This window comes from Panthera onca, chromosome D1 (genome assembly GCF_046562875.1).
Source record: "Panthera onca isolate mPanOnc1 chromosome D1, mPanOnc1 haplotype 2, whole genome shotgun sequence".
NCBI classification, from domain to species: Eukaryota; Metazoa; Chordata; class Mammalia; order Carnivora; family Felidae; genus Panthera; species Panthera onca.
Window position 1 is genome coordinate 41,726,707 of NC_138348.1, and position 26,392 is coordinate 41,753,098.

Sequence of the window (26,392 nt, forward strand, 5' to 3'; positions counted from 1 at the left end):
CTCAGTCGCTGCTCTATCAGCTAAGTTTACGTAATATTGTAAATCCTTTGTTGTCTTTCAACAACCCTCACAGCATCTTCACCGGGAGTAAATTCGATTTCAAGAAATCGCTTTCTTCATTCAGCCCTAAGAAGCAAATCCTCATCCATGCAAGTTTTATCGTGCGATTATAGTCATTCAGTCCCATCTTTGGGCGCTACTTCTAATTCGAATTCTCTTGCTAATTCCGTAACATCTCCAGTAACTTCCTCCACTGAAGTCTTAAACCTTCTATTTGTGAAAAATGCAATATCTGCAAAACTCAATAAAGCAAAGCCTAATAACATGAGGTATGCCTGTAGTAATTGGAGTGTAAGCTCTTAAGCCAACTTGGGTTCCAATCCTGGCTCTGGCTCTAAGGCCTTGAGCAAGTAACTCAACCTCTCTGTGCCTCAGTTGCCTTATCTATAAAGTGGGACTGCTAATAGTACATACCTCATAGAATTGTTATGGGAGTGAGTGAAAAACACATGTAAAAGGCTTCAGTGCCTCATCCATAACAAGGGCTCAATAAATGTTAACTGTTTTATGCTGTAAATTAGCTATGATGAGACAACTGACCACACAAATGTTAAGGGAGAAATTATACTTCCCCTCGGTGATGAGGTTCTCTGCCTGGTCTTACTTTAACACAGACAGGGGCTACGGCAGACCCTATTACCTGGTCTTTTTGTCTCACCTCACCCCCTGCAGTCCATCTGCCATGCAGCCCTCAGAGTGGTCCCGGTCAAACGGTTGCAGTCATTTCCTCCCATGTCAAGTACTTTCATTAATCCTCCATCACCTTCTGGGGCCAGGCTAGACCCTGTAGCCAGCCATTTCTGCTTTCCAACCTTGCAGTTTACTGTTCTCTTGCCAGGACCTTGTGCAGCCACCCATTCCCCGGCAGCCTCACTATTCCCTCCTTGCACGTAACATTGACCTTCCAACCTCTGAGCTTTGCTTCTGTTATTCCCTTTGCCTGGAATGCCTAGGCCTCATCTCTGCCTGTTGAAATCCATAAAAGTATCTCATGTCACTGTGGTCAAGGCCAAATGATGCCTCCTTGAAGCCTTCCCTGATTCTTCTGAAAAGAGGTAGTCCCTTCCCTTCCTCTGTGTTTGTGGGCAGCCCAAACTTTTCCCTGTGTTTGTGGCAAACCCAAGTTTGTGGTTTCTTAAGATCAGGGACTATATCTGATTCAGCACTGTGGCTGGAACTAAGTGCTGAATGAACGAATAAATGAATGATGAATAGTGTATAGAACAACAAGCCAGCATCACTGTTGCAGTTTGAAGCCTGCTGTGAGCTTTAACTGGATCAGTGAGAGTTTGTCCCAGGCTACTCCAGAGGTAGGGTTGAGGGGCCAGGAAGCTGCCACTGATGGTCCAAGCTCTAAGCTGCCTGCTGCCTGCACCCACACAGAACCCCAACATTGACTGGTTTGGTTTGTGGTTTAGAAGGGATGAAAACCTACTCAGAGTCAGCCCAGAGTTCTGGGGACAGTGCCTGGCTCCTGGGACTCAGCTTAGCTGTCCTTAAGGCCAGGAGAGGGGCCAGACTCATTAATGAGAAGCTGCTCAGCAGGACTGTTCTCGGAGCCCCATCCAAAGTAACCTTCCTCCACCCCCTCCACCTTAAAGGGCTGGTGACAGAATGGGCAGAGCTGGGGGCTTAGCGCCACCTGCTGGCCACATAGAAGACCTACTTGATTAGAAAATCTGGGCCACTGGTCTGAAGCTTTCCCCTCTAAGAGAGAGCCCTAGCCTTAAAGCTTAGCTCAGGGAAGAGCTGGAAAGTTCCAGGCATGGAGGAAGCTGCTGGACCAATACTTCCTTGACACCTCTTCTTTAAGGCACAGGCCTAAACTGAACAAGGAAACTCCCCTGAGCTCCACTCTTCCCAGCAGCAACTTCCCAGGTACATTTGTTTCTGATATTCTGCTTCCAAGACAGCAGGGGGCATCACATGAGAGCAGACAGAGCAACCCAAGCTAGTTCACACCCATGTGCAGGACTGGCTCTTCTCCAGGCTCCCCAGAAAGGGGAGGAAAGTATCTCGTGTCACTGGGGTCCAGGATTGAGGGAGGCAATGTTCTCTTCTGAGTCTGCAGATGAGGACACAGGATCAGAAGTAGAGTTAACTTACTAAGATCTTGTATTTGGTAAGTAGCACGCCCAAGATTCGGACTGAGCTCCTTTCCCCCTGCTGCACAGTCCCAGTGACCAGGTGGGCTGCCTTGCTCTAAGTGTCAGATCCACCGCAGGGGACAGATGTCTCTGGACCAAACACAAGAGGAAAAGTGCAACTCAGAAAGCCCCTGGGGTCTCCCCCCACCCCACCAAGGCCCTGGGATTGAAACTGATGGCTGGCTCAGCTGTGGTTAAATGACAGCCAGGATCATGTCCAAAACACCAAAGGAGCCAGAGAGACCTCACTGACACTTCCTCTTGCCCTCCATCTTCTCCCTTCTTGCAAGAGGACTGGGATCCCTACCTTCCAGGCTACCTTCCCCCCAGTCAGTCAGGTGGCCATGCAAACTGATGGGGGCACATCTGCCACTCATGTCAGTCCCCACCTCACACCAGATGGTGTGATAGGTGCCCTAGACTTCAGTCCTTAGCTCAACAGGGAGGGAAGCTAAGCCACCCTTTTCCTGTAATGAAATGGAACCGCTAGTCTGAAAAAACTAGCCCACTAGCCATACTGGAAATCTTCCCAGGCCTGATGCTTATGAATTTGGCATCTCCAGCCAGTAACCACAAGGCCCACATGTTACTCATGAAGGTGGCCCTCTGGTCCTTCTGCTGGAGAGGACTCACCTAGCTTCTGCAGGACCCACTTATTCTCCCCAGGCGGCAATCTGTGTCCTAAACTTGAGATCCTCCCCAACATCCTTCCCTAGGGAGCTTGTGGTAAGGAGTAGAGTAGGTCAGGCTTCCCACAGCTCTCTGGGTTCACTTCTGAGGTCTCCCCAGTTTCAGGTATCAGATACCCTATGTTGTATGAAGACGTGCAGATGACTTTGGGGAAGAAGACATGAATTCTGCATGTCAAATCATGCTGACCCCAGATCAGGGCAGGTTTAAAGCCCAATAGATCTGTTCCAGCTTGGAAGGAGCTGAGAAAAGACACAGAAATAGGATAATGGGGCTAACATCAGATTTGGGTTCCAGAGAGTGGATTTGTTGCATTAGAATCTAGATTATTAGCATCCTCTCTGCCATGTCCACCTGCCTGGGGCATTGTGTACCTTCATGGAGAGGGAAGAAGGTGCTACCTACACCCTCCCCTATCTCCGCTCTGGGAAGACCCCGCTCTGAAGTGACATGAAAGGTAGGCCATCTAGACTGACCAGCCTGGGTACAAGGAATGCGAACTTATGCCTTTTCCTTGGCTTTGGGTCTTTCCAGACACTGATGCCAACAGTGGAATGGGTGATACAAAGTACATATGCAACTTACTTCCTTCACTGGGAGAAACAATGGTGTACAGGAGTATGGGTCAACAGTGCCCATAGCCTTCTTCAGCTCACGTTAGTCACATTGCCTCTACTTCATGACAGTGTATGGTTCTTTGCAGCACAATATGTCCCAAACTCCTCCTCCCCAGACCATCAGCACTCAAGGTGAGGCAAACCACACCAGGTAGCACTTTACTTCATTTGATCAATTCGTTATTCACCTAATGCCATCATTATTGGGGAAGGAAGTTACTCCAGAGAATAGTAAATGCAATACAGTTCTGGCTGAGACTTTCATTCTTTTTTGTTAAATTTCTAGTGTGTCTTGATTTCCCATCCATCTTGGAAGTCAAGGAATGAAAACCATCCCATAGTTCTGCCTCCCTTCGTGACTCTTCAGGTCTCTGAAGGTGTAACCAGTATATTCATTTCTGAGTTTAGTAACTCCTTAATGCCTTTTCTTTTTTCTACATCATAGATTCCCTTGCAATCAGTAATATCCATTCAACAATCCCCCACATTTTATATCTAATTTTTTATCTTCCTATAAAAGATCCCATTTGTCATTTTCCCACTAATTTTATTTTTTCCTTATATTACTTTATTACTCTATTGCAATATCTACAAAATTATAATTTCTTTTACAAAACTGAAAAAACCTCAACTGCCTTACTATTATTCCCAAAGGGTGTCATTGTTTTTGAATCACGTCTCTTTTGATGATGGTAAACACTTTTGGACTACTTCATTTGCTCCACAGTTCCAGCGGTTGCCCTGTTCTTCCTTCCAGATCTCCATTTTATGAGATTCATTAGCTCCTCTAACGATGTATCCTTGAAATAGGCACCAACTACACTGATGCCGCAATCCCCAGTGCTGCCACTAGAGGGACTCTAAATCACCCTCAGGTGGGAACTCTGCTATGGGGATTCCATTCTAGTCTTCTCTCTTAGCCAAGAGCTTTCCATGTCAGTTATGCCCATGCACTGACTGTGCCCCGCCTGAGTGACCTAAGAACTGTTTTCAGGGTCATTACTTCAACTTTCAATAGAGATGTAAACAGGGCTTCTCTGCCCCACAAAGATCCTGAAATACAACCTCACATCCCTGATAACTACATTCAGAACCACCATTGTACCTTACCCATGACTAACACCTGGCATAAGACCCTCCACACTCCTTTCAATTTCTGTCCTGAATGAGGTGCCCACACACAGATCCATTTGGGAATAGCATCAGTCACTTTGGTTCAGTTACAGAAGCTAAGGCAATGGTCAAGCACACTAACCAACAGGTCCTCCCCTAAGAATAGACAAGAACTACCCCCAATGTTTATAGCAGCACTCTCAACAATAGCCAAATTGTGGAAAAAGCCTAAACTTCCATCAACTGATGAATGGATAAAGAAATTGTGGTTTATATACACAATGGAGTACTACGTGGCAATGAGAAAGAATAAGGCCCTTTGTAGCAACGTGGATGGAACTCGAGAGTGTTATAGTAAGTGAAAAAAGCCATACAGAGAAAGACAGACACCATGTTTTCACTCTTATGTGGATCCTGAGAAACTTAACAGAAACATGGGGGAGGGGAAGGGAAAAAAAGAAAAAAAAAAGGTTAGAGTGGGAGAGAGAGTCAAAGCATAAGAGACTTAAAAACTGAGAACAAATTGAGGGTTGATGGGGGGTGGGTGGGGGGGGGTAGGTGATGGGCACTGAAGAGGGCATCTTTTGGGATGAGCACTGGGTGTTGTATGGAAACTAATTTGACAATAAATTTCATATAAAAAAAAAAAAAGAATAGACAAGAACCGTACAGACTAAGCCTCTCCTCTAAACCTAATGTTCCAGCTCATCTTTCACAGCCCAACCCCACCCTGGATCTTCGTTGGTAGTAGGACACATTGATTAAAAACCCGAGCTCTACCCTTTACTAGCCATGAGACCCTAGACAAGTCACTTGTCTCCTCTCAAAGAAAAATTTAGAGATATTAAATTAAAAGTGCAGTTCAATAGATTTATTCTTATATTAACATGTACAGGTCAATCTCATTGAACTAAGAAGCAGAATTTGAAATGGATACAGCCCACAGTCCAGAAACACTAAATGTTACTTTTTTTTTATTGGAGTATAATTGACATACAGCATTATATGAGTTTCAGGTGTATGACATGATTCAACAGTTGTATATGTTGCAAAACAATCTAATTAACACCTGTCTAATTAACACCTGTCACTATCCATAGTTACAAAAATATTTTTTCTTAAAAGTTTTTCTAAATTTTTAAGATTTACTCTTAGTAACTTCCAAATATGCATTACAGTATTATTAACTAAAGGCACCATGGTGTACATTACACCCGCATGACTTATTTTATAACTAGAAGTTTGTACCATTGACCACTTTCACCCGTTTCATCCACCCCACCCCACCCTGAAAACCACCATTGTGTTCTGTTATTGATGAGCTTGGGTTTTGGTTTTTAGATTGCACATGTGAGATAATACGGTATTTGTCTTTCTCTGTCTGACTTATTTCACTTAGCATAACACCCTCAAGGTGTTTCGTGCATATTGTTGCAAATGACAAGATTTCACTCTTTTTGTAAGGGTGAATAAAATTCCAAGATGAATAAATTACATTATATGTTAACAGAATTTTATATATATTTTTTACATATATATTATATATTCCATTTATATATACATATATATTTCATTTTATATATGTGTGTGTGTGTGACACAGGTATAACATTTTCTTTATCCATTCATCTATTAATGGACACTTGTTCCTATATCTTGGCTACTGTAAATAATACTTCAGTGAACATAGGGGCGCATATATCTTTTAGAGTTAGTGTTTTCATTTTCTTCAAATACCCAGAAGTCGAATTGCTGGGTCATATGGTAGTTCTATTTTCAGATAGAACTGTTCTGTTCTGTTTTCCATTGTGGCTGACCAATTTTCATTCCCACCAATAGTGCACTAGGGCTCCCTTTTCTCCACATCCTCACCAATACTTGTTGTTTCTTGTCTTTCTGATAATAGTCATTCTGACAGGTATGAGCTGATATCTCATTGTGGTTTTGGCTTCCCTGATAATTAGTGATGTTGAGCACCTTTTCATGTATCTGTTGGCTATCTGTATGTCTTCTTTGGAAAGCATTGCTTTCTTTTTCTTGGATGAGCCGATTGGCAGAAGGCTATTAAGGAAGGAAGAATGAACAGTCTGCTCTTGAGCAAACCATTAAAGCCATTAGGAAAAGTAATTTCAGTTACTTATGCATTCGCTGAGAAACCTTGTTTCTGATGTTTCTGTGTAAGAACTTCCAATGTTCTTTTTTTTTTTTTTTTTTTTTTCAACGTTTTTTATTTATTTTTGGGACAGAGAGAGACAGAGCATGAACGGGGGAGGGGCAGAGAGAGAGGGAGACACAGAATCGGAAACAGGCTCCAGGCTCCGAGCCATCAGCCCAGAGCCTGACGCGGGGCTCGAACTCACAGACCGCGAGATCGTGACCTGGCTGAAGTCGGACGCTTAACCGACTGCGCCACCCAGGCGCCCCAGAACTTCCAATGTTCTAGTGGTTCCTCCATGTGAATAAGACACGAATGCATCATAATGACAGCACCTCATTTTCATTCTTCAGTCTCTGCTGTATAGGTTTGGGTGTTTTGAGAAGAAGCTTTCAAGACTCAGGATAAGGGACGTGTTTGGGGTCGTGCCTGCGAAAGATAAAGGGGAGAGGGCACATGAGTATGGGGGTAAAAACTTTAGACCATGATGCAGGTCTCATATCTGTGAAGGTTCGAGGAAGGAGAAGATTGGGTAGCAAGAGCCTCAGACTACAGTGCAACTCTGAGAAAGTGTTAGCCACCCCAACAGGGAACTACAAAGCCTCCTGGCCTTCTCAGCTATTTTCTAGGGCTTCCCAGGGAGAGCATGGCATAAGCTCAAATACTGCAGCAGCTCCCTGAGATGACACAGCTGGAGCATGTTGGCTGAGTACACTCCATAGCAGGCTCTCTCTGCAAAGGGTCTCAGCAGCACATCTCCATAGCAACCATACATTCTAGTCAAAATTCAGCTTCATGAGGAGCTGTATCAGTTAGCTTTTGCTGTGTAACAAGCCAACCCAAAACACAGTGGCTCTGGAAAAAAAAAAAAGTATTTATCTCAAACTCATTTGAGAGTTGGCTCTGTTGAGTACTGATGATCTCAGCCAGATTTGCTCACCTGTCTGGGTGTTGCATGGCCGTCATCTGATTTAGATGATTTAGTGTGGCCTCCAATACAGCAACTAGCCCTAACTTCCAGTGTTGCTCAGCCTGCAGCAAGCTCTGCTTCCAGTGTCTCTCACCCCCAACAGGCCCACTTGGATGCATCCTCCTCTTACTAACATCAGAAGCACCAAAGAAAGCAAATGGAAATGCACCAAGTCTCTTGAGGCCTAGACTTAGAAATGGCACTCTTTTACTTTGGTCTCATTCTACTGACCAAAGCAAGTCATAAGGTTGAGCCCAATGTTAAGGAGCAGCCTATAATTGGAGGACACTGCAATATTACATGGCAAAGGACATGGATGTGAGGAAGGGTGAAGGTTTGGAGCCAAAATTGCAAACAAAATTGGAGCAAAATTGCAGAATCCAGGCTAGTCACAAAGGCTTGAGTCTCTTTTTCAAAAAGTATCATCATCAAACGTGAGGTTATCATGAGAGCACCTGGATATCAGAAGTCAGAGGAAGGCAAGAAATAGGAGAACAGTCACAAATACCACAAGACACATTTGAAAACCACTTTATATCTAGTCGTCTCATTGGCCTAGGTCCCACCCAAAGAATAAATCCCATGAATCGGTTGGCAAATTTTAGATAAACAAATAGCCTTTTTTTTCTTTTTAACGTTTATTTATTTTTTTTGAGACAGAGACAGAGCACGAACGGGGGAGGGGCAGAGAGAGACGGAGACACAGAATCGGAAGCAGGCTCCAGGCTCTGAGCCATCAGCCCAGAGCCCGACGCGGGGCTCGAACTCACAGACCGCGAGATCGTGACCTGAGCTGAAGTCGGACGCTTAAGTGACTGAGCCACCCAGGCGCCCCGCCTTTTTTCTTAATTAACTGATTATTCTATTTTTCCTAAGGCACTTATAATGAGACGTATTAGCTACTGCACAGATTCTGCCTTGGCAGGCCCATAAAAAACTAAAGGCAATTTTATTCTGTGGAACCATTTTAAAAAACATATTTACTTTGGTCTCTTGGGCCTCTACAGTTTGAGTTGTTTTATTTGATATTTGGGCCATAGTCAGGGAAGAACATGTTTGAAAACATGTTTTAGTTCAGAAACACTTAGGGAGAGTTAGGAATTCCGGGTTAGGGGTGCCTGAGTGGCTCAGTCAGTTGAGCATCTGTCTCTTGGTTTAGGCTCAGGTTGTGATACCAGGGTCATGGGATCAAACCCCACATCAGGCTCTGTGCTGAGCATGTAACCTGCTTGGGATTCTCCCTCTCTCCCTCTGCCCCTCTCCCTTACTTGCGCCCTCTCTCTAAAATAAAATAGAAATAAAAAAATAAAGAAATTCCTAGTTAAACCAATGAAATCTGGTGGTAGGTTATCTCATTGAACTATTAACAAAATATCAGCACCCGGGAGAAAGAATTCTCACCTCTGAGCCACAGTTTCTATGTGTGAGAACAACAGTGCAGCCCATACATGGTTCAAAAACCTGGTCTGAACCAAAAGTGTTTGATTCACAATGAGATGTGTACATTACGAAGAGGCAGAGGGCTTTACACTGCGTCTCCCCAGAGTCACAAAGCACCACATGGAGATCGGAAAAGAAAGTTCATCAGTGCAGCATCAGAAAAGCCACATACCACAAACACACACCAATATCAATCCTAAGAACCCCTCAACGGCATCCACTGGCATTCTAGAATCCCCGAACTCCCAAAGTCAACTCCAAAACATAGGGCTAAACTTTGCTTTGGAGCCTCTTACCTTTTTTAAAAGATAAATAATTAATAAAATCACTGCAAGTGACAAGGGGGCTCCAATGTAGAAAAAAATGTTCTTCAAACTCCAAGCTGTCTTCTCAGATTCTGCAGAGGGAAAGAGGAAAAAAACATTAAGAGGAAACCTAAGGGCTGGAGCCAGAGACCACACAACCACTGCTAGGACCTGGGGTTGTATGTCATTTTCCCTGTCCCTGTGACCCTCTGCCACCCGTCTTGGCGTCCTCCAATCCTATCACACACACCTCCACCCATCAAACAGTGTGTTTAGCACTTGCCAGAAAACACTGCAATACTGAACACTACATACCACACACACATGCCACGCAATGTTCAAAGCTTCCAAACTACTATACCCTTACTCCTATAGACTGAATATGTGTGCCCCCCCTCCCAATTCATGTACTGAAATCCTGATGCACAGCGTGATAGTATTAGGAGATAGGGTTTGGGGGAGGTGATTAGGTCATGCCGGTAGAGTCCTCGTGAATGGATTTAGTGCCCTTATGACAGAGGCCCTAGAGAGCTCCCTCATCCCTTCCACCATGTGAGGATACAATAAGAAGTGTGCAACCCAGAAGAGAGTCCTCACCCAACCATGGTGGCACAATCATTGCAAACTTTCAGCCTCTGGAACTGTGAAAGATAAAGATCTGTTGTTTTTAAGCCACCCAATCTGTGGCAAATTGTTATAGCAACCTGAATGGACTCAGACATACATATGATGCAGACAAACCCCTTATTCGATACACACGAAGCGTGTTTCAATTTCATACTCCCCATGCCCCACACATACCCTGTACACATCCCTTCACACACCACCCATACACACATTCCTAGCCCTTCCAAGAACCATTCCTCTCTCCCTCCAGGACCATCCCAGTGCCCATCTGGCACACCCAGACCACATCCCACAGGGCTCCTTGTCAGACCCTGCCTTCTTTACCCCTCATAGCTCCAGGCAGATGCATCTAATCAGAAGGGTCATACCCACCCAGGACCAGAGCTGTGACCAAGGAAGCCAAGATATGTGCTCAATGGACCTCATTCCACCAGCAGGAAGGATTCTATAGTGAGTTGTAGATCTTGAGCTAAGGATCCAATATGTCCGGGGAAAGTGCTGGGCTCCTGCAGGACCACTCCACTATGGCCTCCCCATCCTGGGCACAATCCATAAGGCAGAACTGACTCAGCCTCTACCAGCCAACAGTTTGCAGTGGACCTGGGGCCTGAGCAGAAGAGTTGCTGGCAGGGCTGGGTCCCTGGCCCCTGACAGACCCTTATCCTCAGAAGACATGGACAGGATCCTATGCCCACTCTCCTTGTAGCTAGCAAGCTTCACACCCCAAGCCATATAGACCACCCAGGTCCCTTAAACTGCCATGGCTAACAAGGAGCCCTGTTTTCATCTGAGAACTTTTGTCACCACTCTCCACCTCCTAGACTATCTGCCCTGGCTTAAGAGACCTAGTCTGGACTGCTGACTCTAGGGCTGAGCTATGCCATACCAAGCTTTCTATCCTCCCTACTGGCCCCCAATCTTCCCTTAGGGACTGCCTGGGAACCAAAGTTTTATGTTACCTGACCTCAAGGTGAAGAGTAAGAGAAATGTTCAAGAGGTTGCTTACCTATCACAGTCAAGGTGAAATTGAGCTTCTGAGGGGTAGGCAAGGATTTGTGATATATCACACACTGGTAGATGGTCATATTGTCTTCCAGAGAGGGCTTCAGCATCAAGAAGCTAGTGACATTAAACATACCATTCTCAATGGTGTGATTAGTGATGATGCCTTCAAAAACCTCCTGAGGATCCTTCTGGGATAATTTTTTCCACGTAATAGTAATGTTGTCAAGGTGGAACCCACTTGACATACACAAAATAAGTGTTTCTTGCTTTTCTTTCACTATGGCTTGCTCTGGAAACAAGCTGCTGACTGGGAAAGCTGCCAAGAGAGAAGTCATACTTTGAGGGTAGGTAGGGACTAGATTACTATCAACCCAATGCCTCAATAACAATCCTAAGATTCAGCAAGCCTTTAGGAAAGGTGAGCATACTGAATGGGATTCTGCTCAGGCTAAATATTCTGGGAATGTTGGTTTCAGTGTCAGCTGATATGCTATGGCTCCCTACTCTCACAGCAATTTTACAGAGCAGAGTTTCTTAAGCTACTTTGTATCCTACATAGACACCTGTAAAAATCTGAGGAAAGGCTTGGAACACTGCTGTGGTAGAGACTGCTAATGGCCAATTTCCAATCTTCAATGACATATCCAAATTAAAGCTACATCTTTCAACCTCCATGTAGCCATATGAACTTAGGGTCTAGTAATTGTAATCAGAAGTGATGAGAGCAACTTTCTGGAAGTATCCTTAAATAACAAGGGTATCTTAGAGAAAAGGACTGTGCCAAAAAAAAATTTTTTTAAAAAAAAGAAAAGAAAAGAAAAGAAAAGAAAAGGACTGTGCCCTTCTCTTCCTCTCCCCCTTCCTCCTTCCTGCAGAATGGCTGGAATACCACCTGATGACTAGAGACAGAGAAACCACTTCCAAACTCAAGGTGGAAGCTACCTGTTGACAATGGCAAAGTGATAAGATAAGAGGATCCTGGGTCCCCTGAGGTCACAAAACTGCCTCACCTGCCTTGGGTTGGCTACAGTTGTGTGAAAGACAATAAACTACCTTTTTTTTTTTTTTAATTTTTTTTTAACGTTTATTTATTTTTGAGACAGAGAGAGACAGAGCATGAATGGGGGAGGGTCAGAGAGAGAGGGAGACACAGAATCTGAAACAGGCTCCGGGCTCTGAGCTGTCAGCACAGAGCCCGACGCGGGGCTCGAACCCACGGACCGCGAGATCATGACCTGAGCCGAAGTCGGCCGCCTAACCGACTGAGCCACCCAGGCGCCCCTAAACTACCTTTTTTAAAAATCATTGTTGACTTCTGGTTTCCCTTCTAACATGTTAAGACCCTGGAAGTCGTAACAAGATGAACAAACTGCACATCAACAAGTTTTCTTAGATCCATCAGAGAATCGAGGTGACAAGGCAAACCAGCACCCTGAAAACTAGACAGGCAGATTGAGAGAATCGCGGCCAAGATCATGGCACTGTAAGCAGATACCAGAGCCATAAACCAGTAGAAGCACTTAAGTAGCAACTCTTGACAAATCTCTAAAGGATGAGAGTAAGAAACTCCTGGGGGGGGGGGGCTCAGTCTCATGGCGGCCACCATACTTTCATTGGTTGTACCACCAGGAACACCACCAGGTTCTCACAGTGAAGATTCAAGAAAAAATCCCCTCCTGTTCCAGGGGAGAGGAAAGGTATTTAAAAATTATACCCAGTGCAATATCCATAACAAAGGATGCTCTCAAGAGAAAAGACTGCCAGAGCCTTCTCTGACCTGGGGTAAAGATGATTAGCCAACGTTAGCCCCCTCTAGCCTTCAGGTCTCACCTAGGAACACTTCTAAAGGTCACAGCCTAGGGGCTTACAGGTCTCCAAGAATGAGCTTTAAAGGTAAGATCCACTGTTTCCCCTCAGCAACTCTTCATTACCACAGCAATGGGGCTCCAGGGTGATAACAGTAGAGGAAAACCTAGAGAGCTGCAAGGCACTAAATCTATTCTAGGAGGGAAACTCAAAGAAAACAGGTAGCCAGCAATGAGGACCTGCCCATTCCAGCGGAAAATCCTTACAAGGAGCCTCTTAAAAAACGTATCTTGTGTGGAAAACATGTAGATTAAAAGAATGTACAGTTTTTGTCCCAGCTTATTTCTCCATTTACTGGATGCATTTATGAAAGGCATAGGACTGGTCTTTGTGGGAAGAAACAGAAATCACAAAAGTGATTAGGAGAGCTCAAATCATGGGGTTTTTATGCCAGTTACATTACAAGGATCCTACATATCTCAAAGACCCTAACATTTGTAACATCAAGTACCAGTAGTAAATTATAGAAGTTTTATCATCAATAAACATATTTTACAATAAAGAGAAAGAGAGAGAGAGAGAGAGGGGGGCGGGGGGGAGAGCCTGGGTGGCTCAGTCTGTTAAGTGTCTGACTTCAGCTCAGGTCATGATCTCATGGTCTGCAGGTTCCAGCCCTGCATCGGGTTCCATGCTGACAGCTCAGAGCCTGATGCCTGCTTCAGATTCCATATCTCCTCTCTCTGCCCCTCCCCAACTCATGCTTTGTCTCTCTGTGTCTCTGAAAAATAAATAAACCTAAAAAAAATTTTTTTTAAAAGAGGGGGAGAGAAAGGTTAAAAAAAAAAAAAAGAAGCAAAGAACAAGTTCACTAAATAGAATGGTACATACTAATCCAACTATATACATAATCACTTTAAATGAATGGTCTAAACATATTAATTAAAAGACAGAGACTATCAGAGTGGATAAAAAACAAAAGACTCACCTACGTGTTTTCTATAAGAAACCCACTTTAAATAGGAAGACAGGTTTAAACAGATAGGTTTAAATCAAAGGGATTGAGAAAGACACACTATACTAATGCTAACCCAAAGAAAGCTAGAGTAACTGTGAATTTAAAAGAAGCCTTCAGAACAACAACAACAAAATTTTTATTAGGGATAAAAAGAGACATTACTTAGTGAAAAAGGGATCAATTATTCAAGAAAACCTAAAAATCCTCAACTTGTATGCACCTGACAACAGAATGTCAAAATACATGAGGCAAAAACTGAAAGAACTACAAGGACAAATAGACAAATCTGCAATTATAGTTGGAGATTTTAACACTCATCTTTCATTAATTGATAGACCAGCAAGCAGAAAAGCAGTAAGAAAATAGTTGAAAGGAATAGCACCACCAATCATCTGGACTGAATTAATTAATAAGATACTTTACCCAACAGCAGAATATACATTATTCTCAAGTTCATGTGGAACACTCACCAAGATAAATCACATTCTAGCTCAAAGACTACATCTTTAAACATTTTAAAGAATAGAAATCATGCAGGGTATATTCTCAGACCACAATGGAGCTATCCAGATATAAATAAGCAGAAGGATGGCTGGAAAAATTCTAAATTACTTGGAGAATAAATCATTTCTATTCTAAATAATATATGGGTCAAAGAAAAAGTCTCAAGAGAAATTTTAAAATATTTTGAACCAGGGTGCCTGGGTGGCTCAGTCGGTTAAGCGTCCGACTTCAGCTCAGGTCACGATCTCACGGTCCGTGAGTTCAAGCCCCGTGTCGGGCTCTGGGCTGATGGCTCAGAGCCTGGAGCCTGCTTCCGATTCTGTGCCTCCGTCTCTCTCTGCCCCTCCCCCTTTCATGCTTTGTCTCTCTCTGTCTCAAAGATAAATAAACATTAAAAAAAATTTTTTTTAAATAAAAAAAATAAATAAATTTAAAAAAATAAATAAATAAAATATTTTGAACCAAATGAAATTAAAATGAAAATCCTACTTATGAAAATTTGCAGGTGCTACAAAAGAAATGCCTAGAGTGGAGTGTATAATATTGAATACATATTTTAGAAAAGAGGAGAAATATAAAATCAACTATCTTAATTAATAAGCTTCCACCTTCAGAAGCTAGAGGAAGAAGAGCAATTTAGCCTAAAACAAGCAGAAGAAAAGAAATATCAAAATTTAAAGCAGAAAACAATGAAACTGAAAACAGGAAATCAATGGAGAAAATCAATGAAACCATAAACTGTGGCTTTGTAATGATTACTAAAATTGATAAGCTTCTAGGTTAACGAAGAACAAAACAGAGAAGACATAAAGTACTAATATCATAAATGAAAGAGGGATCACTACTGATGCCATGAACAGACGGATAATAAAGGAACATTATGAGCACCATTATGCCCACATATATAATAACTTGAATAAAATGGACCAATTCCTTGAGAGCCAAAAATTACCAAGATTCACACAAGAAAAAATAGATAATTTGAATTGGCCTGCATCTATTAAAGAAATTTAATCAATAATTAATAACCTCAAAAAAATAAAGCACTAGGCCCAAATGGTTTCAATGGTGCATTCTACCAAACATTTAAATTAATAATGATACCAATTTTTTACAATTTCTCCTAGCAATTAAAGTAGAGGCAACACATCCTAACTCATTCTATAAGCCCAGTAATACAGTAATCCCAAAACCAGATGAAAACATTACAAGAAAGGAAAACTACAGACCAATATGTTTCAGTACACTAAATGCAAAAGTCCTCAACAAAATATTAGCAAATTGAGCCCAACAATGTGTAAAAATAATTATACACCACAACTAAGTGGGATTTATTCCAGGTATTCAAGACTGTTTCATCATTCAAGTCAATTAATATAATCCATCACATCAACAGACTAAAGAAGAAAAATTACATGATCATATCAATTATGCAAAAAAAGGATTTGGCAAAATCCAACACCCATTCATGTTAAAAACTCTCAGGAAACTAGGATAAGGGGAACTTTCTCAACTTGAAAAAGAACATTTACAAAAAACTTACAGCTAACATCACACTTAATGGTGAGAAACTAAAGACAGGAACAAAGCAGGGCTATCTCTTCTGACCACTCCTATTCAATATTGTGATGGAAGTCCTAGCTAGTATAATAGGGCAAGAGAAGAAAATAAAAGATCTACAGATTAAGAAGGAAGAAATAAGACTGTCTGTTCTCAGACACAAGGTTTATATAGAAAAATCCCCAACACTGGACCAAAAAAATATTTAAACCCTAGAACTAATAAGTGATTACAGCAGCAGCAGACTGCAGGATTCAAGGTTAATATATAAAAGTCAATGGCTTTCTGGAAAGAGCCCAAATGTCCATCAATGGATGAATGGATAAAGAAGATGTGGTATATATATACAATGGAGTATTACTCAGCAATCAAAAAGAATGAAATCTTGCCATTTGCAACTACAGGATGGAACTGGAGGGTACTATGCTAAGTGAAATTAGTCAGAGAAAGACAAATATGATATGACTTCACTCATATGAGGACTTTAAGAGACAAAACAAATGAACCTAAGGGAAGGGAAACAAAAATAATATAAAAACAGGGAGGGGGACAAAGCATAAGAGACTCTTGAATATGGAGAACAAACAGAGGGTTACTGGAGGGGTTGTGGGAGAGGGGATGGGCTAAATGGGTAAGGGGCATTAAGGAATCGACTCCTGAAATCATTGTTGCACTATATGCTAACCAATTTGGATATAAATTAAAAAAAAAAAAAGTCAATGGCTTTCTAATACACAAGCAATAAACAATTGGAATTTCAAATTAAAAACCCAATACCATTTAAATTAGTGCCCTGTCTGCCCCCTTAAAATTTCTTTAAACCTAAAAGAAATATTTAGGTTTAAATCTAACAAAATACGTACAGAATCTACATGAAGAAAACTAGAAAATTCTGATGAATGAAATAAAAAATCTAAATAAATGAAAGGATATTCTGTGTTCATGGAAAAGAAGAATCAATATTGTTAAGGTGTCAATTCTTCCCACCTTGATCTATAGATTCAATGTAATCAAAAGCCCAGAAAGTACTTTGTGGATTCTGACAAACTGATTCTCAAGTTTATAAGGATAGGCAAAAGGTCCAGAATAGCTCACACAATACTGAAAAGGAACAACAAAATTTGATGACTAACACAATCTTACTTAAAGACTTACTGTAAAACTAAAATAATCTATAGAACATGGTATTGGTGAAAGAATAGACAAATAGACCAACAGAACAGAATAGAGAGCCCAGAAAAAGACCCACACAAATGTATTTAACTGATCTTTGACAAAGGAACAGAAGTAATTCAATGGAGAAAAGATAATCTTCAACAAATAGGCTGGAACAACTGGACATCATATGCACAAAGTCTGCACATGGAATCTAGACACGCATTTTATACTTTTCATAAAAATTAACTCAAAATGTATCATAGACCTAAACATAAAAGTATAAAATGTCTAGAAAGATAACATAAAAGAAACTCTACGTGGCCTTGAGTTTGGTGATATGCTTTTAGATACAATGCCAAAAGCATAATCCATGAAAGCAAAAAATCAGTAAGTTGGACTTTACTGAAATTTAGAACTTCTGCTCTGTAAAACACAGTTAAGAAAATGAAAAAACAGGCCATAAACTGGGAGAAAATATTTGCAAAACACATATCTGATAAAGGATTTGTATCTAAAATATACAGATAACTCAAAAAATAAATAAATAACATAACAGAGGATTCCTAAAACTCAACAACTGGGACACAAAGAACCCAACTGAAAAATGGTCAAAAGATCTAAACAAGTATCTTTCAAAAGAAGATATGCAGAGGACAAAAAAGCAAATAGAAAGATCCTCAACATCACATGTCATTAGGGAATTACAAATTAAAACAACAGATGTGATATCACTACATACTTACTAGAATAGCTAAAATACAAAAAATTAACGATACCAAATGTTGATGAGGATATAGAACAACAGGAACTCTCATTCATGACTGGTAGAAATGCAAAATGATACAGTCACTCTGGAAGAACTGGCAGTTTCTTACAAGTTTAAACATAGTCTTAACATATGATCCAGCAATCACACTCTTGGGTATTAACCCAATTGAGATGAAAAATTATGTCTACACAAAAACCTGCACCTGAATGTTTATGGCAGCTTTATTCCTAATTGCCAAAAACTGGAAACAATCAAGATATTTTTCAATAGGTGAATGGATAAACAAACTATGGCACATCCATACAATGGAATATTTTTCAGTGATAAAAATAAATGAGCTATCAAGCCACCAAAATAACAAACAACAAAAAAAAAGACATGGAGGAATCTTGAATGTATATTGCTATGTGAAGGAATCCCATCTGAAAAGGCTTCATACTGATGATTCCAATTCAATTATATAATATTGTAGAAAAGGCAAAACTATGGGGACAGTAAAAAGATTAGTGGTGTAAGGGGCCCAGGGGGAGGGGCAAATAAGTGAAGCAGAGGCAGTGAAAACTATTCTGTGATACTGTAACATATATGTCAAACTCACAGAACTAGAAACACACATAGTGAACCTTAAGGTATGCAAATTTTAAATAAACCATTTAAGAGTTCAAGGAATCCCCAAAAAGAGAGAAGGTACACTGTAACAACAAATCTAAGTGTACTACAAATGTACAAAAGAGCCTCACTGCAAGGGACAGAGGAAAGGTGCTGACCAATGGAACTTCTGAAATAAATGGAGTCTACAAGAACAAAGACAAGATGAATTGCAAGTACTATACCCTGGGTGATAATGTTGTTTCTCATGGGGGTACAAGTTAACAATTCTGATATGGCTGTAGACATATACTAGAATTAAACAATTAAGTAAATAGACGAGAGGACGATGGGAGCCAGGTTTCTTACTGCTGGAGTGGGTTTCACAAATATGCAAAAGAAGGAGGCTAGAATGATTCATATGGTAATAGATTAAAGTTAGGGACATCATTAAAAACTACTATATTAAAATAAATATAGACACAGATGGTTAAAAATAGAAATTCTTACAGATTTTTGTATATACACAGATTAGTATACATACACATATTTATTTGCTCTGTCAGTTCAGAGGGCCCAGAAGCAATGATATCCCAGTGGGGACAAGCATATCTAGTGCCCGCATTTTGGTTTCTAACATATTTTCCAATCAAAAGAACCAGAGAGAATTCCTTGAATAATTGGCTGATTCTAGGAATGGGACAAGAAATACACAAGATGATCCTGGAGCATCTTCTAGTGCCAGAAAGTAAGGAAGTGCTTAGATCAAAACAAAACCCCACAATGATGAGAGTATGTCAAAGAGACACAAGAGTCAACTGAAAATGCTCCCAATGGCCAAAGCAGGAACAATTTGAGCAAAATAAAGTTGTATGAAATTATAACCTAAAGTACAAAATAAATATCTTGAGTCCAAACTGACATCAATAAATTTAGATTAATAAGTGAGGGAGAAGAGAGAAATCTCTTGTGCAGAAGAATCCCAAATAAATTATGTAACTACTCCACTCTAAAGGAGGGGGAGCATAATTCACCACAGCTTAAATGTACGCTGCATAGAGTGACTTCCTTTCAAAGACTATAAGATGACAAAGAGGAGAGGAGAGTAGCTTTATAGGGGAAAAACCAGACAAATACTAAAGCTAGATGATTAAGGTCAACACCAAGAGTCATAAATCATTCAAAGAAATGGGATGGGATGAAAATGGCACTTTACCTCTGTGATCTTCCTCCCCCAAAACCATAACTCCAGTGAATTATGAGAAAAATAGCAGGGAAATGCCAATAGAGCGGCATCCTATGACATACCTGACCATTACTCCTCAGAATATCAAGGTTGCCAAAACAAGGAAAAGTCTGTGAAACTGAGAAACTGTGACAGTAAAGAGGAGCCTAAGGACACATAACAACTAAATGTATTGTGGTATTTTGGATGGGATCCTGGAACAGAAAAAAAGACATCAGATTAAAAGTTAAGGAAATCTGAATAAACTATGGACTTTAATTAATAATAATTATCAATATTGGCTCATTATTTATAACAAATATACCATACTAATGCAAGATGTTAATAATAGGGAAAGTGGTGTGCAGAGATGGGAGTGATATGAAAACTCTGTACTATCTTTGCAATTTTTCTGTCAATCTAAAGCTATTCTAAAAAATAAAACCTATTAATTTTTTTAAATCCTTTTATTTTAAGCTTTCTGTCAGTTGCAGAGGAAATGAATCCTAACTTAACATTCTCATCCCCCAAACTAATATGTACAAAATGTTAAAAGTCCTAAGTACAATTTTGGGAAGGCTCATAGACGCCGTCCCCCTTTTATAGGCTGAATTGTGGCCTCTCAAAATTCATATGCTGAAGTCCTAACCCCAGTGCCTCGGACTGTGACTATATTTGGAAATAGGGTCTTTATTTAGGTAACTCAGTTACAATGAGATCATTAGGTTGGGCCCTAGACTAATACGACTAATGTACTTGCAGGAAGGAAAGAGTAGGACACACATGCACAGAGGGAAGAATACTGAAGACACAGGGAGAAGATGGCCATCTACAAGCCAAGCAAAAAGCCCTCAGAAAAAAACAACCCCACGGATACCTTCATTTCAGACTGCTAGACTCCAGGGTTGTGAGAAAATAAATTTCTGTCATTTAAGCCACCTGTCAGTGGTATTTTGTTACAGCAAACTCCAGCAAACAAATACACCCCCCAAAGCTCATCTACATATGATCAGACCATCATAACAGAGGAGAGCTCAAAGAGGTGTTTGGTGGACAGTGTGGCTGTTGCTGCAAGTCTTCACTGAGCACCTACCTCACACCAGCACCCAGCTGGGCATGTTCATGCATTATGTTATGTAATCCTCAGAACATCATGAGACAGGTGTGATTTATCACCCCATTTTGTGCAGGGGAAAATTCAGGTCCAAAAATGTTAAGTGGCTGGCCCAATCACCCAGTTTGGAAGCAGCAAAGCTAAAACAGGATTCAGGGGCGCCTGGGTGGCTCAGTCGGTTGAGCGGCCGACTTCGGCTCAGGTCATGATCTCGCAGTCCGTGAGTTCGAGCCCCACATCGGGCTCTGTGTTGACAGCTCAGAGCCTGGAGCCTGTTTCGGATTCTGTCTCCCTCTCTCTGACCCTCCCCCGTTCATGCTCTGTCTCTCTCTGTCTCAAAAATAAATAAACGTTAAAAAAAAAAATAAAACAGGATTCAGATCTATGGAACCCAGCATCTCACTCCTTTCCCGGCTATCTTTCAGAGACACCTCTGCAGTAAACACTCACCATCCATACACTAAGTAAATTATATCATAACTTATATAGCTGTCTTTCACTGAGCACTTACAGTGGGCCATACATTATACTAAGCATATTACCTGAATTTCTCATAGACTCTTCCCCACAATAAACCTCCTAGGCAGGTACTATTACATTTGTTCAGAAAAAGGTTCTATGTGATTAATAACTTGCCCAACACTGTTCAGCTGTCCATGGAAACCCAGGACTCAAAACCATCTGTCTAACTCATAGGCATGCTCTAAACCTCTGCTCATTCTGGCCAAGCCACAACTCCACCCCAAGCCTCAGTACCATGGAAACCACAGGGCCCTGCCCCCAGGGAACTCACCCACAACCTCCAGCTTGACTTTTCCCACTGCTTTGTGAGGGGTGATCACCACCTCACATCGGTACTCTCCTGCTTCCCTCAGCTGGATCCCTGGCAGCTGCAGTGAGGCATTCCCACTCTCCAAACTCTTAAGACGCACCATGGCTCCAGGTCGACCTGTCATTTGTTGGCCTCCAAAAAACTCAAATAGCTTAACTTCTGTTGCAGACCCTGGATTCTTCCAAAACCAGGTGACACCCATAATGGTTATGTTTGGGGAGGGGTAACCATAGACTTGGCAGAAAATAGTGGCATTGTCATTCAGGAGCACAGTCTGAGTTGTCCCTGCCATCTTGACATGCAGGAAACCTGTGGCAATAAGAGAATTCAGTTATGGGAGACTGTTGGAAAAAAACATAGGCCTGATACTCTCAAACACTACCACATAAATGGAAACAAATCCCTTTTTTTGTGAGGGGAAGGGGGTGTTTCAGGTACAGACGCTCTTAGTTCACAGCCCTGCATTAACCCACGTAAGAGTGTTCAACTTTGTTCTTCTTTTTCAAGATTGTTTTCAATATTCTATGTCCCTTGCAATTTCAGAGGAATTTTAGAATCAGTTTATCAATTTCTACAAAGAACTCAGCCGAAATTCTAACATGAATTGCACTGAATGTGTAGCAATTTGGGGAGTACTACCATCTTAATAATGTTGTCTTCCAATCCATAAATGTGTTTTGGGGATGTACTATGGAATGAATGTTTGTGTCCCTCCAAATTTCACACAGTTGAAGCTTAACCCCCAGTGTGATGGTACTTGGAGGTGGGGCCTTTGGGAGGTGATTAGGTCACAAAGGTGAAGCCCTCGTTAATGGGATTAGTGTCCTAATAAGAGACAGGCAGAGAGATCTCTTTCTCAGCACCAGGGGATAAAGTAAGAAGGTATTCCTCTACAAGTCAGGAAGAGGCCCCTCACCAGGACTCAATTCAGTCAGCACCTAGATGGTGGACTTCCCAGCCTCCAGAACTGTGAGAAATAAATCTGTTGTTTAAGCCAGTTAGTCTAAGGTATTTGTTAGGCGGCCTAAAAAAACTTAGGATGGGATAATTTTTCCATTTCACTTTAGATCTTCTTTAAAAATTTTCAACAGCAAATATTCCTGCTGTTCTCATTTTGTAAATAATCAAGACAGGCTAAACATTTGCTATATTAAGATCATGCATGTCTCCCCAAACTTAGTTCTTTCCCTGGATCTGGTTTTATCAATGCTGGTGATTCATATGATGCATCTTATGTGGGAAATATCTGTAAGTCTAGGTATCCTTGAGAAATGATAGCAAAGCTAGTGTAATCACTTTTATTTTATTTTTTTTTTTTTAATTTTTTTTTAATGTTTATTTATTTTTGAGACAGAGAGAGACAGAGCATGAATGGGGGAGGGGCAGAGAGAGAGGGAGACACAGAATCGGAAGCAGGCTCCAGGCTCTGAGCCATCAGCCCAGAGCCTGACGCAGGGCTCGAACTCACGAACCGTGAGATCGTGACCTGAGCTGAAGTCGGTTGCTCAACCGACTGAGCCACCCAGGCGCCCCTAGTGTAATCACTTTTAAAGATAACAATTGATAATTTGATGATTACCAGTTGCCATTAAATGAATTATAAAACTAAAAAAACATATAGTTTTCAGAGTAAAAGTTTTGTGCTCCTTTTGTTAAACTTATTCCTAAGTATTTTATTCTTTCTGATGGATTCATAAATAGAACTTTCCTCTTAATTTTATTTTTGGATTGCTCATTGCAAGTATATAGAAATACTATTTATTATTTTTTATTTCCATCTCCCTCCCACAACAGGCACCCATTCTAAGATGTTTAATGCTTACATTTTTGTTCTCTTTAAAACTGCCTTGTTTTGTTTCTCAAACTTATGAAAATGCTATGGAGTTACATGTTACTGTTTCTGCTTCTGGCACTGTTTCAAGATCCTCTCACTGCTATGTGTACGGCTAGTCCATTGGTTGAAGTTGTTGACAAGTTCTCTATATGCAAATCCACATTTGGCTCATGTACAGCCCCAAGGATGGACACTCAGATGGTCTCCGAAATTCCCACATCCCTAACCATCCACCCACCACCACTTGGCACAGCCTGGCCTACTCTGGCCAGTCTAGTAAGCGTCAAGTGATATTTTACTGTGTTAATTTCTATTCTATGATTAGTAATGAGTTTAAACATCTCTTCATATGCCTTTCAGCCTTCTGGTGTCCTGTTCGATAATTAGACAGAAACATCCATCAGTGTCCCTCCCCCCCCCCCCAAAAAAAAAAAAGTAAAAGAGAAGGTTTGAATATCACCACGAGGTTAAAACGTTCCCCTCACTCTCGGCAGACTTTTCAGTAAAGTGAAGATGCCTCCCGGACAACACGTGGGATAAGCAGGTAGAGTGTTTTTTTTTCACTTCCTCCCCCTTTGCCTTCTCAGCTGTAGCAAAATGATGCAAGCGGCTCTGAAATTCACAGAGCATTCAGAGCATAGAATCAAAGGAGGCCCCCCGCCCCAGGTTTCTACAAGGGCCGACTCTGCACACAGCAGCCGACAGTACAGTAATGAATGAGTAAACGAACTCGAATTTCAGAGGAGAGCTCCCGGAGCTCGTTAGAGCCCGGAGCGGCTGCGGATCTCGGACGGGACGGGACTCCTGCTGTCGCGGACCGGTGAGGGGGCTGCCGCGCGGCCAGCACCCCATCCTGCCTACGCATCCCACCCTGCCTCCACCCCCCCCCCCCACCTCCGCCTACCTCACACACCCAGCCGCCCCCCCCCCCACCCCCTCTCTCCGGGCGCAGCGGGCCTACTTGCGCTGGGCGGCGAATGCCACAGGAACAGAAGTAGAGGCAGAGACACATGAAGGAGCAGGAGAGGCAGCTTGCAGCCCCGCGACACACGGCCTTCCGACCCGTGAGCCATGTCCACTGCCACACGCGATTTGGCTGCGCCCACTTGCTCAAAGGACCGGCCGGAGCCTGGGTCCGCCTACTAAGCTGTCTCCAGAAGCTTCCCCTACGTAACTCAACCCGCCCTCAGCAACAGAGACGCTGAGTGGGCGGGACCGCAGACCGCCGCCCGCCGCCCGGGAGCCCGCGAGCCCGCAAGCCCGCGAAAGGGCTTGTAAGTAAAGGCGAGCCCGCACCTCCTAGGCCTATGAGTCCCTTCCGCTTGTCTGCGAAGTGGGTCTGGCTGGCTGCTCTCTTTACGTTGAACACTTGTAAGGAGCCATGTGCCCGGCTACAGCCCCGCCATGGCGCAGGAGAGCCGGGGGAACCCAGCCTTGGGCGGCAGAGATTACTGCCTTGGACGGGGAGGTGTCTTACGGCGGGGGCTTCAGGTCAGCCTCTGGTTCACTTTGTTTTGTTTCTGTTTTTTGTGGGGTTTTTTTTATGTTTATTTACTTTTGAGAAAGAGAGAGAAAAAACACAAGCAGGGGAGGGGCAGAGAGATAGGGAGACACAGAATCTGAAGCAGGCTCCAGGCGCCGAGCTGTCAGTGCAGAGCCCCTTGCAGGGGTCTGGAACCCACCGACCATGAGACCATGATCTGAGCTGAAGTCCCAGGCTTCACGGACTGAGCCACCTCAGGAGCCCAGGTTCACTTTGTAAAGTGAAGCTGGGCGCCCCCTCCGTGTGGTGGAAGTTAACTAACGCAGTGCCAGAGTGTGGGTAGGTTGCCACAGGATGACTGCCCTTACCATCCACAAAATAAACTTACATTACTTTAAAAAAAAAAAAAAAGCTTAAGTTTCTTAAACTGAAAGCCAAATTTGTATCCAACATCTGAAGGCAGCCCTTAATTTCCCATCCCCTTACTAACCAAAAGGTGGCTTCTGACTTTGTCCAGCAAAACCTGTTCATTCAGTGATCACTAAGTTTTACCACCTCCATACCAGTTTTTAAATCAGTTTTAACTACAAAGTTCAGAACACAAGTAGCAGTGCTATAGTAAGATGCCCGGCATCTTGCATTCCAGTAGTCTCACTGATCCTACCTAGTTTTTTCCTCACATCACTAAAAGTAATGTATGTAATCTATAGAAAATCACAGGCTGACCTGCACTCAACTGCCAGCTGCATCATCACTGGTTGTGTGACAGACAGTGGGCAAGTTACCTCGGTTTCCACTTCCCTAAAAGTGAGATAGTAAAATCTTCCCTGCAGGGCTGTTGTAAGAATTACAGGATCAGGCAGGGTGTGGTACTGTCAGTAACTAAGTAGATATTTACATTCTCACTCACCTGCAGAACAGCATGCATAGTGAAAAGAGCACAGAACTGGGAGGTGAGCAGGGTGCCCACGCTGATACCAACTAGCTAAGTGAAGGTCACAGTTTCTGGGCCACAGTTTTAACAAGTAAGAGATCTACAAGGTTAGGTCCAGCTATGGAATTCTAAAATCCCAAATTACACTATTTCTCAACTGCTACCTCCTCCAGGGAGTCTTAACCTGGGGAGAAGGCCTCTTCTGATATTACTGACATCATTAAATAACTTCTTCCAAAGGACGTTATCTGATGAATCCCTAAACTTGCCCAATAAACCACTCTGCAAACCACTGGGATTTCCACTTCAATGCTATCACTGGAAGCAGGGGCTGGATACTGCTGGAATGCTGGAAAAGGAATGCTGGAAAAGGAATTCCCTCATTGGTACATGATCTCTAAGGCCCTAAGACTCTATGACTCTATAAAATAGTGTTTTGCAA

General features: G+C 42.2%; 1 protein-coding gene and 1 non-coding gene across 2 annotated transcripts; one reads left to right on the plus strand and one right to left on the minus strand.

The window, feature by feature from the left end:
- Positions 1 to 7,101: 7,101 nt before the first annotated feature.
- On the minus strand, positions 7,102 to 24,728 carry NCR3LG1 (natural killer cell cytotoxicity receptor 3 ligand 1). The gene is made up of 5 exons (XM_060606143.3): positions 24,495 to 24,728; positions 21,661 to 22,008; positions 11,130 to 11,444; positions 9,488 to 9,588; positions 7,102 to 7,210 (listed from the first exon to the last, which is right to left on the minus strand). Exons 1-5 carry the CDS (start codon positions 24,604 to 24,606, stop codon positions 7,181 to 7,183), a joined length of 906 nt encoding a protein of 301 aa, XP_060462126.1. The 5' UTR covers positions 24,607 to 24,728; the 3' UTR covers positions 7,102 to 7,180.
- On the plus strand, positions 22,788 to 22,920 carry LOC132662634 (small nucleolar RNA SNORA72). Its single transcript, XR_009602651.1, has one exon. It is a non-coding gene; the product is annotated as a small nucleolar RNA SNORA72 (small nucleolar RNA).
- Positions 24,729 to 26,392: the final 1,664 nt, after the last annotated feature.

Excerpts from the sequence above, each read along its gene's own strand:
- NCR3LG1 (XM_060606143.3), bottom strand. The coding sequence starts at position 24,606 with ATGGCTCACGGGTCGGAAGGCCGTGTGTCGCGGGGCTGCAAGCTGCCT. Across the intron at positions 22,009-24,494 it reads GCATTCGCCGCCCAGCGCAA|GTTTCCTGCATGTCAAGATG; the intron begins GTAGGCCCGCTG and ends TTATTGCCACAG. Across the intron at positions 9,589-11,129 it reads TTTCACCTTGACTGTGATAG|AATCTGAGAAGACAGCTTGG; the intron begins GTAAGCAACCTC and ends TTCCCTCTGCAG.